The following is a 17972-nucleotide window of genomic DNA, read 5'->3' on the forward strand; positions in this document are numbered from 1 at the left end:
TGGTGGTATAGCTCAGAGGTAGACTGCCTCTGGGTTCAATCCCCAGTACATTTTATTTTTTATTAAAAAATAAAATGGAAAAAAAAAATCTTCCCCTAACTGGGTGTGGTGGTGCATGCTGTAATCTCAGTACTTTGGAGACCGAACTGGAAGATCACAGGTTTGAGGATAACCTTAGCAAGTAGTGAGACTCTCATCAGCCTAGTGAGACTCTGATTTGGAATAAAAATAAAATAGGCCTGGGGCCAAATAAAATAAAATAAAATTCTCACCCTATCATGACAGTTTAAGTTAGTGACTAAGGGACTATGATTGCTAGATTCTGCAAACAAACAGCACTTAGGGATCCTAGAGAATAGAATTTGTTTTTTATCTAAAGCAAAAAGCTAAAAAAAAAAAAAAAAAAAAAAAAAAAATGCTCCAAAGTCCTTATCCTGATCAGTTAAAGCTTTTAAAATGAAGATGGGAGCAGAAACTGATCCAGTCTTGGTGTATGATTTCGATGTCTCCACATTTCTAGTGATCTGCTAAAACAGGTCTTATAAACCTGAACATGAATAAAAGTAATGCTTCACCCCCCCCAAAAAAGGAGTGAGAAAAAGTGATAAAGGTTATTCATACCTCTACCAACAGACTCAGATTATCACTTTGGGTAGCAATAGTTAATTGAAACATGTTTGAATCCCATCAGATTCCTTTCTATTTTTTTCAGGACTGGGATGCTCTACCACTGAGCTATATCCCCAGCCCTTTTAAAAATTTTGAGACAGGGTGTCTCTGAATTGCCCAGGCTGGCCTGAAATTGTGATCTTCGTGGCCTCAGCCTTTGGAGTAGCTTGGATTACAGGTGTGGGTCATTGTGCTTAGCTTGAATCCTATTAGACTTTTGAATTAGATGTGCTAAACTGTTCACTAAACATTTTATGTCCCAGATTTATGCTCTCTCAATGACTGTATTTATATGTATTACCCTAAGAATTTGGATAAATTATACTTATGATCTGAATGAAGTTATATTACAGCTTCAAGAAGAGACAACCAGCTATGTATAATGTATATATAATATTTTGTCCTCTAGAAAATACAGAGGTCCTGGGTAGATCATAAGAGTTTTCTCTTCAAAAATAAACTTGTAACTTGTATCCTGAAATAATTTTGTACCAAAGTGATAATATATGTATATGTTATTTTAAATGACCATACTGACATTTTAACTTGCAGGGACTTCATGCAGATCAAAATAAAAAAAGTAGCAGGTATGTTCACTGCTTAGTTTGCGACTTTCACAAACCTGATACATTGTATTCCATTATAAAATAGTAATTGCAGTGCAAAAGTTATCTGGTATTCTAGTGGGATTCCACAGTAGGGAGCTAGATAGGCAGGAATGGTTAGCAACTTATTAAATTTTATGGGACCTAGGTTCATTTGTTTGTTTGTGGTACTGGAGATGGAACCCAGAGGCACTCTACCTCTGAGCTACATTCCCAGCCCTATTTTTTATTCTTTATTTGAAAACAGGGTTTCCCTAAGTTGCAGAGGGCCTCACTTGGTAGCTGAGGCTGGTTGCAAACCTGCGATCCTCCTGTCTCAGCCTCCCGGCCCTGGGATTACAAGCGTGCACCACCACGCCTGGCTACCATGGTTCTTTTATTTGCACTCCTTTTCTGTTCTTTAAAAAAGTCATAGAAAACTTTGGAATCTCTCAAGGGCTTAAAGCTCTCAGATGCCAAGTGATCGATGGTAACTTATATTTGGGACGTAAAAGCAAAACTTCACAAACAACAGCATTGCTTCTGTTACCTCCTCCACCAAGCGCATCTGCGCACACTCAGCAGCTGGTGACAAGATGCCCAGGAGAATCGGGGCTGGAGATCTTTACCAACAAAAGCAGGAACCCCCAAACTGAGATGTGCAAAACCACTTACCCACACTGTTTCCATTCTGCTCCCAGTCCTTCCCCTATAATATTTGGCAGCTACAAAAGACAAGCTGATCTTGGGCACAATGAAGCCAAAAGTTCTCTCTGCTCAAGCTTTGGTCAAAAGAAAAACCTTTAAACTGGTGATTTTCAGATATGTTCTTTGGTCAAGCAGTATAAAGCTCTCTTAAAAAGTCCCCTTTACCTGGTATGAAAACAGAGTTGAGGGTAGTCCAGCTTAGGAAAGAGGTATATGATCAGAATCTCTCAGAAAAAATATATAATAAAAACAAAAGGAAAACCTAGTCCCAGACACCGGGTTAAAACTGTCTTAGGACATCACGAATAAAAAGAACTAGCATTCAGAAGGGTAATATTTGAATGGGTCAGCCTTTTTTTTTTTTTTTTTTTTTTTTGGGTGGTACTGAGGGTGGAACCCAGGGGCTTTTCTTCCTTCTTCCTCTGGGCTATACTCCCAGACCTATTTTATACTTTATTTGAAAACAGGGTCTCTCTAAGTTGTTGAGAGCCTCTCTAAGTAGCTGAGGCTGGCTTTGAACTTGTGCGATTCTCCTGTCTCAGCCTCCCAAGGGCTGGGATTACAAGCCTGCGCCACCACGCCCGGCTATGGGTCAGCTTTTAAAAGGGATAAATTAATAACTTTAATTCTGAAGCAGGAATATGATAAATGATTTCTGTACAGAAGATTGACCAACTATCTCCTTTATCAGTTTAAATCCTAATCTAGACCCCAAACCAGTCAGAGGCTGTCATAATTTTGAAATTAGAAAGGAGGAAGAAACCCACCACAGGCGTTGTACAAGTTATCAGTTCTTTCCACACTGCCCCAGCCCTCCCCGCAGCAGAAATGCCTATTACGCACAGAGCAGCTTTGCACACAAAATGGTACATGGCCAGATGTGAGTCCTCATCCCCACAGAGGTCTGACCAGAGTGACAGGTGGGTGCTTCTAAAATGGTGAGTGTCTTAAATAGGAGGTGAAAGGTATTAGGGTTAGAACTTGGAAGAACTTAGAATTTGGACATGCCCTCAGACTGTGATCACATCAAGGAGTATTTGACAGTTAAAGAAAACAATCATCTGGTGACCAGAACAGAATATGGACTAAGACCCACGCCTCGGGAGGTCCCTGGCCAGGGAGCCACACCGTGAGTCAGCACTGTGACCAGTGACCACTTATTATTATTATTTTTTGGTGCTGGGGATTGAACACAGGGGCATTCTACCTCTAGGCTGTACCCCTAACCCTATTTTACTTTTTATTTGAAACAGGGTCTAAGTTGTAACGCTGAGGCTGGCCACAAACCTATGATCCTCTGTCTTAGCCTCTCAAGAACTGGGATAACAAGCGTGTACCACACTATGCCTGGCGACCACTCTTCTTAAAAGGCTAAACAAGACTAAAGGGAAGATGCTTTGGTTGATTCCTTGATTGGTTAAACAAGGACCCAAGGTGGGCGGCCTCTGAGACCTGGAGGGACGCGGAAGGCACGTGCTCCCGAGGGAGGAGGGCGGGTGAGTCTCAAGGCTGGGAGCCAGGGCCAGCAGCAGCTCTTGCTGGGCCCAAGCCCGTGAGCGAGGTGGCTGGAGAGGGCAATGCCACGGGCTAGGGTCAGCGTGACTTCACAAGTAGAATAGTTATAAAACAAAACGCTTTTTAATGGACAAAGTGAGTCACCTCTTTCAAAGGTGGTATTTAGCAAAGGAAGGATGTAAAGCAGTTTTTCTTTTTTTTTACTATTTACAAAATGCCATTTGGAGTGGAAGTGGCCACCTTCAGTAGTTGAGGAAATGTCTTTCACGTGAGATGGCCACCGAAGTGTGGTTCCTGGAACTGGCTCACAAAGGCCACACTGTCCTGGGCGAGGGAGAGTTCCTCTAGGGAGCACCAAAAAGGCTCAGTCTTCTGTCTCCTCATACGTCGTCTCATCAAAGGGCCTGTCCAGGAGGGGCACCAACCGATGACGGGAATACTTTAGCTGCAGCAGGTCCCCAACTTCGTCTATCTCCTTTAAAGCCTAAAATGTACCAGACAAAGCAGAGGTCAGCCAGGGTCAGGATGCAGGCAGCTTGATGCTTTCCTGGGCCACACAGTCATGACAAGGTTATCTGCTGGTGTGACCGGAGCATTTGCTCAGATGGGACCACATACGGCTGTGGAAAGAGCTGCTTTTGAACAGGGCCTCAGGCTGACCAGGAATAACGGGTTATGAGGAGCCGGGCGTGCAGGATAAAGGGTATAGTTCTTCAAAGTAGAACATGCTTGGTAGGAAAGAGAACATGCTGCCTCAATGTGACTCTTTAAACTCTGTGACACTGCAGAATCCTGTTCAATCTTATAGCTAGAATTTCATATGAAAATGTACAATTTATATTTGAATTGATGATCAGTATAAAGACACATTCACCTATTCTCGTTTAAATTTTTTTTGGGGGGGGGGTACTGAGAATTGAACCCAGATTCCTACCTCCAAGTTATATCCCCAGCCCAATTTTATTTCTTATTTGGAAACAGGGTCTCACTAAGTTGTAGAGGGCCATGCTAAACTGCTGAGGCTGGCTTCAAACCTGCAATCTTCCTGTCTCAGCCTCTCAAGTACTGGGGTTACAAGTAGGTACCACCATGCTGGCTCTCAAGTTAAATAAAAAACAAACAAACAGTGTTTGGAGAGAGAAAAACACCACTAACAGTATTCCTTATGTATCTTAGCAGCAGAAAAAATTCTTCAACTCAAAATGTGAAAAATATAAAAAGCAAAGAAGAGCTGGACTTCAATATGCTATCAGGCTAGTAATGCTTTTAGAGAAGATTTTAATTGAAAACTCCAAATGGAAACAATTTAAGCCTGATTTTCAGCTGGGACAAACCATTAGCCATGTACTCCCCTGACCTTTAATATAGGATTTATTAATTAAAAACAAAAGTCCACATGACCTTCTTTTTTTTTGGGGGATGGAACCCAGGGGCGTTCTATCTCCGGGTTACACTCCCAGACCTATTTTGTATTTTATTTGGAAACAGGGTTTCACTAAGTTGCAGAGGCCTCACTAAGTAGCTGAGGCTGTCCTCAAACCAGGATCCTCCTGTCTCAGCCTCCCAAGTGCTGGGATCACAAGCCTGCGCCACCACACTGGCCTTCAACCTGGAGTTTTTAAGTGGGAAAACCAACTATGCTACTGTTAACTGTGGGCATGATACTGTGTAAGAGTTCATTCTTGATCGCATTCTAACATCAACTGGTTTTAGTTTATATATACCATACTTTTGGTTTTCTTTAGTTTGTGCCTTTCAGGTATTTTTCAATATGTTTTCCCATTTTTCAGATATATTACTGATAAAGTTCTACACTTTTTTTTGTTTGTTTTGAGCTTAGTGATTTTAGTATTTCTTCTCATTTTAGTCTATTTGAATATTTGTGGGTTTTGGTATGACTTTTTGAAAAATATCAGTGTCGTAGGTAATGTTCTTAGTAATATTCTGTTTCTTTTAACAACTCTGACTCCTGAGAACTATGCATATTCATGGGAGAATTTAGATGTTACCAGGATGTCCAAGTAGATTTCCGTTGCCAACAAATGTTTGCCAATGGAGAGTTCTGATCCTTTTCATATGATCCACTGGAGGCTGACACAGGAGGACTGTGGTTTGAGGACAGCCGCAGCTGCTTAGTGAGGCCCTTTGCAACTCAGTGAGACCATTTCAAAAAAATAAAGAATAAAAAATAGGGCTGGGGATGTAGGTCGGAGGTAGAATGCCCCTGGGTTCCATCCCCAGTACTGCCCCACCCCCCACCCCCCAAAAAAGAAGAAGATTAAAATACCTGGGGCTGGGGATATAGTTTAGTAATAGCATATATTTCAGAAGTAGAACACCCCAGGTTCGATCCCCAGTACCAATACAAAAAAAAAAAATTATACATATATATATTCATATATTTCTCCAGGCTCAGCTTCCAAAGTAGCTGAGATTATGAACCAGTGCCACCAAGCCCAGTAAGGAATACACCCTTAGTTGTGGAAGTTTTGCTCTGTAAAGTAAAGAAAAAATGTTAAGAGTCTTCATCTATTCAGAAATATAAAATTTCACCGGGTATGGTGATGCACACTTGTAATCTCAGTACTTGAGTGAGAAAGGAGGATTGCAAGACTCAGTTTAAAACTAAAAAAGGACTGGGGGTGTAGCTTGGAGATAGAATGCCTTTGGGTCCAATCTTCAGTACTGAAAAAAAAATAAAAAAACAAAAACAGGGGACAGCCTCAGCTACTCAGTGAGGCCCTCTGCAACTTAGTGAGACCCTGTTTCAAAATAAAGAATAAAAAAATAAGGCAGGGGGTGTAGCTTGGAGGTTGAATGCTCCTGGGTTCCATCCCCAGACCCGCAAAAATACAAAAAACAAAAAACAAATAAAAAAAAGGATATGAGTATTGCTTTGGGGTAGATTGCCCCTAGGTTCAATTCCCAGTACTAAAAAGGGGGTGAATGGGAGGATGAATTCTGAAAACTCATGTGCAGCATTGCTGGAATGTAAGAGGGCCTAATAAATAACACTCCCCTCCTCACCAAAAATTTGAAGCAATTGAGAAATGAGACTCAAGGGCGCGCGCGCACGCGCGCGCACACACACACACACACACACACACACACACACACACACACAATATAAAATGTCAACCAAATTATTATAATGAGCTGGGTGTGGTGGTACAAGCCTGTAACCCTATTTGGGAGAGTATTGGGAAACTGAGACAGGAGGACTGCACATTTGAGAACAGCCTCAGCAAGTAGTGAGACTCTCTTCAACCTGTGAGACCCTGTTTCCAAATAAGAAATCAAATTGGTCTAGGGGTATAGCTTGTAGGTAGAATGCTTTTGGGTTCAATTCCCAGCACCACACACACAAAAATTATTATAATAAACTTTTGTGTGTGTGTGTGTGTGTGTGGTGCTGGGGATTGAACCCAGGGGCATTCTACCATTGAGCTATTTCCCCAGCACCCCCCCCCTTTTTTTAAATTCTTTATTTTGAAACAGGGTCTCACTAAGTTGCAGAGGGCCTCACTAGCTGAGGCTTGCTGCAACCTGTGATCCTCCTGTCTCAGCTTCCCAAGTACTGGGATTACAAGCGTGTGCCACCACACCCAGCTATAATGAACTTTGATTTTTTAAATTTTTTATTTTTTTGTGGTACTGGGGGTGGAACCCAGAGGCTTTCTACCTCTGGGCTACACTCCCAGACCTTTTTTATATTTTATCTGGAAACAGGGTCTCACTAAGTTGCTGAGAGCCTCACTAAGTAGCTGAGGCTGGCTTCGAACCTGTGCGAACCTCCTGTCTCAGCCTCCCAAGCGCTGGGATTACAAGCATGCGCCACCACACCCGACCTTATAATGAACTTTTAAAAACAGGAATTCATGCCAGGCATGGTGGTGCACGCTTGTAATCCTAGTACTTGGGAGGCTGAGACAGGAGGATTGTGGGTTTGCAGCCAGCCTCAGCTACTTAGTGAGGCTCTCTGCAACTTAATGAGACCCTGTTTCAAAATAAAGAATAAAAAATAGGGGTAGGGGTGTAGCTCAGAGGTAGAATGCCCCTGGGTTCAATCTCTAGTACTGTAAAAACAAACAAAAATTATTTAAGACTAGTAGGTATCCAACAAACTAATAGACATTGTTAGCAACTAATTCTTTGTAGAGATGATGCTCTAAAGCTTTATAAACTCCTAGAAAACATATCTTTTTTGTTTAGGGGGGGAAGAGTCCTAGGGATCAAACTCAGGGTCTTATGCATGTTAACTGGATGCTAAACCACCAAGCTACACTCCAATCCCAGAAAGTAAAACTTGTTTAAGTATGAAATCTTCGATGTGAAGCAACAGCATTAGTAAGGGAGTATCAAGAGATAAGAACAAATTAAGAGATCAAAATCATTAAATTTAGTAATAACTCTTAGCCCCTCTACTTGCTTGGCACTGTGAGAGGTACTGGGGATATTCGATTAGAATCGAGTCCTAGCCTTTCATTCCTATCTCCTGGAGCACTGGAGGGATGGATGTGGCTTAGAGAGAGTACATTAGAGCAGGTTTCCTCTAAGGAGAGATGTACAGTCAGCAGCAGTCAGCCAGTCAAAGAGAGAAGGCTCAAGAGAGAAAATCCTACAGATATAACAGTATACTGGAAAGCTTAGGGTAGAAACAGCTGGAGCAGAGAGACCTTCATAGCTGTTGAGTCCATAATGAGGGGGAGTCTGATTGATACTGCATCTGCTGGGTGAGGCCACAGATTATTTGTAAACATCAGTTTTAAGTAGCATTGTCACCACTCGGCTTTAACAGTAAATACCTTGATGAGTAATTTCATTTGATATATAGGTCCCTTTAGTATAAGGCATATTTATACCAAGATAAAAGTGTCTACTTACCGTATCAAGAATTTCTTTGGTATGAGCTGCTGATAGGCAAAACCTGGCTCTGGACTCGATAATCGGGGTGGCAGGAAATCCCACCACAACTACACCTATGTTCCGCTTCAACATCTCTCGTCCAAAGGCGCTGGCAAAGGGAAAACAAGGAAGAGAAACCAGTAATAAAGCAAAGGTCTTGCTGTCCCAAACCATTTAGAAGCGCAGGTGGGAGGCCAGGTGATTAGATGCAGGTACTGGGGACTTCTAATGGGCAATCCCCTGGCTTCTTCTAGAGTTGAAACTGACAATTCACATATGACCTTTTTCCATATGGTTTCCTTCAAAAGTGTGACAGACTATAACTGGCAGAGACCAATTTTTATAGGGTTTGCCCAGAGAGATCTATAATTACAGATTTTTAAAAAATTGTCTTTGAGACTGGGTGTGGCAGTGCACACCTGTAATCCTAGTGCTTGGAAGACAGAGATAGCCTCAGCAACTTAGTGAGGTTCTCAACAACTTAGTGAGACTGTTTCAAAATAAAAAATAAAATAGGGCTGGGATAGTTCAGAGGTAGAAGGTTTCTGGTTTCAATTCCCAGTACCACCACCACCAACAACAACAAAGTATCTCTGATATGTAACACTGGTAAAAAACTGGTCCTTAGGGGTGCAGTGGCACAAGCTTGTAATCCTAGCACCTGGGAGGCAGAGAAAGGAGGATTGCAAGTTTAAGCCAGTCTCAGCAACTCAGCAAACTGGTGTTTCAAAATAAAAGTGAAAAGAGCTGGGGATATAGCTCAGAGGCAGAATGCACCTGACTTTAATTCCTGAAACCAAGAAAACAAAATACCCCCCAAGCCCTTAAAACTTTAAGCTTGGCAGTTTAAAAAGTTCCTCAACTGGGCAGTGGCACAAACCTGAAATCCCAGTACTTGGGAGGATACCAGGTTCAAGACTAGCCTCAGCAACTTAGTGTGACAGTTTCATTCAAAGAAGAATGAAGAACACCTCCCACCGTTTGCAGGTCACAATGCCAACGGCCCACTCTGTGCTGGACACTGTGCTCTAACTTCCCCCTCACCTCTTTTTATTTTTATTTTTTTTTCAGTACTGGTAATGGAGCCCAGAGGCATTGCACCTCTGAGCTACACCCAAAGTCCTATTTTTTAGTCTTTTTATTTTCAGAAATCTCACTGATTTGTGAAGGGCCTCACTAAGTAGCTGTTCAGTATCCATGAACTATGATCCCCTGGTCTCTGCCTCCTAAATGCTGGGATTACAAGCAGGTGCCATCACACCCAGCTCCCCCTCACCTCTTCCCAATTTCTCTCTTACTATCTTTGGGATCACTGTATTTCCAGGTCCCTACTTAATATTCTCTATTGCATCTACTTCAATAAAATTTACTGAGTACCCTTCTCAGTGCTCTGGACTGTGGTGCACACTGAGGTTCAGAGATGAATAATAATATTTATTTCCTTAATGAGTTCAAGCCAAACCTGGGCAATGATCCTTATCCAATTTTATACTGAAGCTCTAGATCAACACTCACTCATTCAAGCCAGGCATGGTGACCCATGCTTGTAATCCCAGCATTTGGGAGCCTGAGGCAGGAGGACAGCGGTTTGCGGCCAGCCTCAACTACTTAGTGAGGCCCTTTGCAATTCAATGAGACCCTGTTTCAAAATAAAGAAAAAAAAAGTAGGGCTGGGGGTGTAGCTTGGAGGTAAAATGCCCCTGGGTTCCATCCCTAGTACTGCGAAGAAGAAAAAAGAAAGAAGGAAGAAGGAAGAAGGAAGAAGAAGAAGAAGAAGAAGAAGAAGAAGAAGAAGAAGAAGAAGAAGAAGAAGAAGAAGAAGAAGAAGAACAACAACAACAACAACAACAACAACAACAACAACAACTCAATCAAAAAGATGTGCCTTCAACACTTGGGAGTCTGGGGCAGAAAGATCACTTGAGCCCAGGAGTTGAGACCAGCCTGGGCAACATAGCAAGACCTTGTCTCAAAAAAAAGCAGAAGAAGCTTGGCACAGTGGTTTGTGCCCGCAATCCCAGTTATGTGGGAGGCTGAAGCAGGTAGATTACAAATTCAAGGCCAGCCTAGGCAACTCAGTAAGAACTTGTCTCAAAATAAAATAGGTGGAGGGAGTAGCATCCCTGGGTTCAATTTCTAGCACCATAAAAAAAAAAAAAAAAATCCCTCCATGCCCGGCGTGGTGGCGCACGCTTGTAATCCCCGCGCTTGGGAAGCTGAGACAGGAGGATCGCGCAGGTTTGAAGCCAACCTCGCTGGCGTAAGAGACCCTGTTTCCAAATAAAATATAAAATAGGTCTGGGAGTGTAGCCTGGAGGTAGAAGGGTTCCATCCCCAGTACCACCAAAAAAAAAAAAAGAAAAAAAGAAAAAAAGAAATCCCTCTAAGCAAAAAATTATGTTTCTTTTTTTGTGTGTATATGTTTGTGTGTGCTAATGGGGATTGAACATTCTACCTCTGAGCTATATCCCAGTCCTATTTTAGTTTTTATTTTGAAAAAGGAAAGGGTCTCAGCTGGGTGTATTGGCATATTCTTGTAATCCCAGTATTTGGGAAGCTGAGACAGGAGGATTGCAGGCTTGTGGCCAGCCTCATTGACTTAGTGAGACTCTGTTTCAAAATAGAAAATAAAACAGGACTGGGGTTTAGCTTAGAGGTAGAATGTCTCTGAGTCCAACCCTCAGAACCAAGAAAAAAAATAAAAAAGAAAGAAAAAGAAAAAGGGTCTCACTAAGTTGCTAAGGCTGGCCACATACCTTCAAACCCACGATCCTCATCTCAGCTTCCCAAGTACTGGAATTACAAGTGTATGCCACCATGTGCAGCTAATGATGTTTCTTTTTTACTGAACCTATACTAAGCAGATCACTTCTTTATTTCATAGCCCCAGTATAATTTTGCATATAATTATATTTGTTTAAAATAATTACTGTTCATTGCTTTTCAAACATCTTTTGGTTTCATTATACATCCGGACTTCTCAAATACACTGCCCACTATCCCCAGGTGAGACCTTCCATTATGTATGCCTTTCACAAACCAAAGAAGCTGGTGTAAGGAGCACACCTGGTAAATATCCAGTAACTCGCCCCGCTACGACCTCTCTGACCTGTGGTCTCCACTCCCCCTGGGCTCTGTCCGCAGCTCAGTACCCGCTTAGCTGTTCCTCACCGACTGAGCATGTCCCTGCACGTGGCCGTGCCACAGCTGCCTGTCAGCTCCTGCGACTCTTGGCTCAGATGTCACCCCCTCCTACCAAGGCCTTCCCTGCACCCTGCTTAGTGCTGCTGCTGCCCACCCACAGGGTGTCTCAATCCCCATATAGCCTGCACTATTTTTTTCACAGCACATAGTATCTTCTAGCACACTATAGAATTAACTTATTATGTTTGTCTGACTCTTGCCCCACTAGAATGTAAGCTCTACAAAGACAGAGATATTTGTGTGGGGGGGTTATACTGTGTGTATGTGGGGGCACTGGAGGTTGAACTCAGGGATGCTCGACCACTGAGCTACATTCCCAGCACTATTTTGTATTTTATTTTGAGACAGGGTCTAAGTTGCCCAGGCTGGCCTTGAACTTGTAAACATCTTGCTGAAGCCTCCCACATACTAGGATTATCAGTATGCATCACCAGGCCTAGAAATTTTTGAGTTTTTATCACTGATCTATCCCAAGTACCTGGAGGAGCACATTAAACTCAAATGCTTGTTTAAGGGAAGAATAATAACTTTACACATCTTGCAATTTGAAATCCACTGCTGACTATGGCACTTCTAACAAAGGTCACCACAATTACTATGAGATGATTTCCCCTAACAACACAGACGAGCCCTAGTCTCATACCGCAGACGCCTTGAGTCTAATGAGGACCAGTGAGTGGCCTGTGACAAAACATACCCAATTTTGGCTGGCATGTAGAGCATCAAAGGCACCACCGGAGAGTCTTCATTTCCATAGATGATGAAGCCCATCTCTTTCAAGCGTCTCCTGAAATACCTGGTGTTTTCCGCTAACTGCTGCACACACTCTTTGCCTAGAAAATTGTGGGGAGAGAAAACAAAATAATGCTAAAAAAACAAGGAAAAGAAAAAAGACAACAATCTCCTTTCTCTCTATTCTAGCTCATCAGGCCTAGGCTTGGTTTCTTTCATTAAAACATAACTATTGCCAGGCATGGTGGTGCACGCTTGTAATCTCCGCACTTGGGAGGTGGAGACAGGAGGATCTCGCAGGTTCGAAGTCAGCCATGCTGGCTTAAGAGACCCTGTTTCCAAATTTAAAAAAAATATATAAAATAGGTCTGGGAGTGTAGCCCTAAGGTAGAAGGGCTTCCAGGAACCCCAGTATCACCAAAAAAATAATAATAATTATTATTTTTACACAGTAAACAGTATGAAATATAAATACAAATAAATATACCTCCTTTGTAAGAGCATAAAAAATAAAGTTTAATGACTAATGTTTCCATGGCACATTAGCATTCCCAACGTATATCACCCCATTAGTGTTTCACTCATCCTTGATAGGTAGGGTTTTATTATCATCTTCATCTTATACCTTTGGAGACCCACAAAGGCAGTCACTCGCCTACAGTCGATAGTAGTGAATGACACAACCGAGATTAGAATCTGGGCCTTCAGATTCCAGTATTCATTCCACCTAACAATGGTAAATATTTTACACATAAGACCAGAAGTAAAGCCATTGAGACCTTAAAACTTTCCTTTTATAAGTTTGATAGTCAATCCAGGTATGGTGGTGCACACTTGTAATTCTAGTACTTGGGAGGCTGAGACAGGAGGATCACAGGTTCAAGTAGTGAGACTCTCATTAACCTAGTAACACCTTGTTTCCAAATAAAAAAATAAATTAGGCCTGGAGGTATGTATAGCTCAGAGGTAGAATGTTCCTAGGTTCAATCCCTAGTACCATAAAACAACAATAACAACAACAAATAAAAGCTTTTAACAGAAGGAGGTATGAATCTCATTCAAATACATATATGAATATAACACTCATATACTCAACCTAAAATACTAAGGACAGGTACTTAAACCCCCAACTTATATCTCATTGTTTGCTAAGTAGTATGCTATAGCAAGGATATATCAAATGTTATTTATTCACAAGTTGATGAACATCAAAGTTGAGATGATCAACCTTCAATCCAGCATCTATAAACTTCACATTAAAAAGTATTCTAAGTATATACTTAAGCATTACAGTTATACTCAAATAAGGAAAAGAATTACTCTAATTATGAATAGCTCATTTTCATTTGCTCCTAAATGCTTTGGGTGGGTGGCAAAAGAATGTATTATTTATACTTCACATATAAAAAAGCAGGCCTGGAAATGTCAAATTACTTTCTCAAAGGCCTTTTATTTAATGGAGGAGCAGAGTGAGGTCTTCTAACCCCAGACTACTGCATTTTCCCTACACTACACTAAGAAATTATCTACTTTTCAAATTTTCAACTTTAACATTTATTGACTAACATATTCATACTTTATTCTGTAACCAGCATATATGGGCAAATACATGGGAGAAGGCACCTAAAGAGACAGGGCAAGTATGAGATGAAGGAAAGTAGTTTGTCCAATAAATCCATCTGCAACAACAAGACTGTAATTGTCACTAATGAGCAGCGGAAAAACAGAAGAGTCAAGACCAGTGCTGGAAAGGATGTCAGGTAATTTTTGATGGGAACAGAAAAAATGGCACAGCAAATCAGAGAAATGAAATGGCCTGTTTATCCTTCAAAACTATTAAAGCCGGGCATGGCGGTGCACTTGTAATCCCAGTACTTGGGGGGCTGAGACAGGATGATCAAAAGTTTGTGACTAGCCTCAGCAACTTAGTGAGGCCCTCTGCAACTTAGTGAGAGCCTGTTTCAAAATAAAATAGGGCTGGGGTTGAAACTCAGAGTAGAATGCCCCTGGGTTCCATTCCCAAAACTACAAACAAACAAAATCTCCAAAACAAATACAAAGGATGTTCAGCCAGAGTTGGTCCCTAACTCACATTATACTCCATTAAACGGCTCCTCATCTTTTTAGATTTCCTGGTTATGCTGATATAATCTGCCTTCTTGGGAAAAATAAAATTACTGCTACTCTTTATAGACTTACACTTTCCAATTAATTACAGTGGGTTAGAAGAATCTGAAATTAAAGATAAAAGTCATAATCTTAAAGCAGGTAAGAATAGGTATAGAAAGATTTCCCCCCAAATAAAATCCCCCAAATAGAATAGATAGCTCTAAGAATGGTTTCAGTTAGTTTGCAGAATTAACTAGGAATTAAGGAACTAAAGTGGGATAAAATATGAAAATATTCATCATCTTGTCTCATTTACACTACTGAAAACATTACTTTATATTTTATATCTCTTATTTAATCTTTTATGCCTAAGAACTGAGCTTCACTGTCATTTTTTTATTATCAGTTCCAAAATTCTTATTTTTGCTATTCAAAATCTTATTTTTTCTAATACTTTGATTTGATTATACTGCAGAGAGGAAAGGAACACATTTCACTCCTATTGTTTTTCTCTTCAAAAGATTTTTTTAAAAATGCCCTTTCTGGGACATTTTAACCTAAAACATGACAGAGTATATTCTTCACTAATAGCAGAAATAAACTTAAATATCTTCAGTTTCTCCTCACCTTACGTTAAGAAAGTATCTCCACTGAAATCTAAAAGAAGAGCCTATATCTCAAAGACCTCTTTAACACGGTAAGTCAAGACACATATAAAGTCTGTTTTCAAAGGCTATTTCCAACATAATTATAGAAACTCTTAGTATTGATTCCCTTTAAGGCAAAGAGAGTATGGAAAATAGCAAGCACAGTGTCAAATGCTTGTTCTCCTTCCTTTTTCCAGTAAAACCTTTTTCTAATCAGAGAAAAATTATATTTTGCTTCAGTTATTACATCTCTTCAATGTCATCAATTTAATGGCTAACCTGCCTTACCTCCTGGTAAGACACCAGATAGTTTACCCTAAGAGAGTGGAAGAAAAATGTTGATTTTTGTTAATTTAAGCTGGCTTATCATTCCCTTCCATGACACATTTACACTAGTGGTGCCAGAGTGAGCTCCAACATTAGCACAGAAGCTCAATATTGTCTCAGCTGAAGTTAGGGCTCAGGTAGAGAAAGAGCTGGTATGACATAACTGCTGCTACTATACCGGTTTAAGATGCTGTATAACATCTCATGGTAGAATCACGCCGGGTGTGATGGTGCACGCCATAATTCCCGTACTTGGGAGGCTGAGAGAGGAGGACTGCAGGTTTTAAGACAGCCTCAGAACTTAGTGAGGCCCTCCTCAATTTAGTGAAACCCTGTTTCAAACTTGAATTAAAAATAGGGTTGGAGGCCGGGCGTGGTGGCGCACACTTGTAATCCCCGCGCTTGGGAGGCGGAGACAGGAGGATCGCGCAGGTTCGAAGCTAGCCGCGCTGACTTAGGAGACCCTGTTTCCAAAAATAAAAAAATAGGTCTGGGAGTGTAACCCAGGAAATAGAAGGGCCTCCAGGAACCCCAGTACCACAAAAAAAAAAAAAAAAAAGGGTTGGAGAACATGCCTGGCATGGTGGTGCATGCTTGTAATCCCAGCATTTGGGAGGTAGCTACTACTTAGTGAGGCTTTTTGCAACTCAGTGAGACCCTGTTTCAAAAATAAAGAATAAAAAATAGGGCTGGGGGTGTAGCTCAGAAGTAGATGCCCCTGGGTTCCATCCTCAGTATTGAAAGGGGGGGGGGGTTGGGAGTATAGCACAGTGGCAGAATGTTGCTGTGTTCAATCCCCAGTACCACCTCCCCCCCCACCCCCCCCAAAAAAAAATCTCATGGTAGAAAATCTGGGATACAATCAAGAGGACATTTTCAAAAGAAAAGGCAAACCTGGGCCAAGATTTCAAATTCCTTTCAAAGTGAACACTTGAGCCATAGCATCTTCTAGATACCATAGCAGTAATTTTTGAGAGCAAAAATAGTCTTAATAGTCTTTTTTTTTTTTTTTTTTACCTCTTCCTTTTAGAGACAATGAATCCTGAAGAGTTATTTTACAGCTGTGAAACTAAGCTGATACCCAGAGAAGTAAATTACAAGTGGAGAAACCAGGATTTGGATCTCCCCAATTCTCCTATTTTCAGATTGGACTCACTGATCTACCCTACCTCTGGTATTAAGTAGGAGCTACTAAAAAAGAATGTCAGGTAACACTGCCTCCACACCCCGGTGTGACACACTGCCACACCTGGCCTCTCCTTGACTCTGGCTGTACCCCACCTGCACAGTGTCCCAGAGAAAAGGCAGTGCCTATGGACTTTTGTCCTATGTTTTCTGTCCCAATTACCACTCTAAGACTTCAGCCACCCCCTTTTCCACAAGGGGCACCCCATACAACCTCAGTCATCCATTTCCAGTGTTTCTCAATAAGGTTGCTAGTGGTGTTTGGACAGAGCTATTCCTAGGTATTAAGGCTGTCCAATGCCCTTCAGAACATTTAGAAGCAATGGCCTACAGGCAGTAAGTGCCAACAGCACCTCCCCACAGTCCAGTCTAAGGCGACAACAAAAATAACTCTAAACTTCGCGACTGGCTTCAAACCTGCGTGATCCTCCTGTCTCTGCCTCCCAAGCCCGGGGATTACAAGCATGCGCCACCACACCCGGCTTTTATTCTTTATTTTGAAACAGGGTCTCACCGAGTTGCGAAGAACCTCACTAAGCAGCTGAGGCTGTTTTTGAACCATGATCCTCCTGTCTCAACCTCCCAAATTACTGGGATTACAAGCGTGCATCACCATGCCCAGCTTAACCCCAGACGTTTTTATCTTGAAATAGTGTCTCACTAAGTTACAATGCATTGGCTTTGAAACTGCAATCCTCCTGCCTCCACCTCCCAAGTACTAGGATTCCAGGTGTGCATCCAGCACACCAGCATGGCAACATTCTTAATAACAGCCAAATCAGGAAACAATCCAAATGTCTATCATTGGAATGGATAAACTATAATAAATCCAAGCAATGAGATACCAGATGATAATAAAGATAAATTTTTGTTCTATCTAAACATATGGATGAATCTCAAAGACATGAAAACTAAGACTCAAAAGAGTGACTGTATGTACTGGATTGCATACACTGCATGATTCCATCCACACAAAGTTCAAGAACAGGCAAAACTAATCTAGCACAGTGACAAAAGTCAAAATAGTGGCTACTGACCTCTGGCAAGGAGGAAGAAGCTGGGAAGAGGCCCAAGGACAACTTCTGAGTCACTGCGAATGGTCTATACTGTTACCTGGGTGGTAGTTAGGTGAGTATATATTTACTTATGGAATTTTATGTCTAGGATCTGTGCACTTGACTGTATGAATGTTAATACTACAATAAAGAGAATTTTTTTTTTTTTTTGGTGGTACTGGGGTTCCTGGAAGCCCTTCTACCTCCGGGCTACACTCCCAGACCTATTTTTTTACAGTTTTATTTGGAAACAGGGTCTCCTAAGCCAGCGCGCGCGGCTGGCTTTGAACCTGCGCGATCCTCCTGTCTCTGCCTCCCAAGCGCAGGGATTA

At 41.6% G+C, this 17972-nt stretch overlaps 1 protein-coding gene across 1 annotated transcript in view; it reads right to left on the bottom strand.

Moving 5' to 3' along the window:
• Positions 1-3840: 3840 nt before the first annotated feature.
• The window catches only part of SPTLC2 (serine palmitoyltransferase long chain base subunit 2), a gene marked incomplete at both ends in the record, with an annotated part of 106099 nt that continues 91967 nt past the window's right edge, over positions 3841-17972 (bottom strand). Inside the window, 3 exons of the mRNA XM_080708258.1 lie at positions 3841-3960; positions 8361-8490; positions 12283-12418. Coding sequence (XP_080564384.1) covers positions 3841-3960; positions 8361-8490; positions 12283-12418 — 386 coding nt within the window. The remainder of the gene's footprint in view (positions 3961-8360; positions 8491-12282; positions 12419-17972) is intronic.

Source organism: Muscardinus avellanarius (genome assembly GCF_963383645.1).
Source record: "Muscardinus avellanarius genome assembly, chromosome: 12".
Classification (NCBI taxonomy): domain Eukaryota; kingdom Metazoa; phylum Chordata; class Mammalia; order Rodentia; family Gliridae; genus Muscardinus; species Muscardinus avellanarius.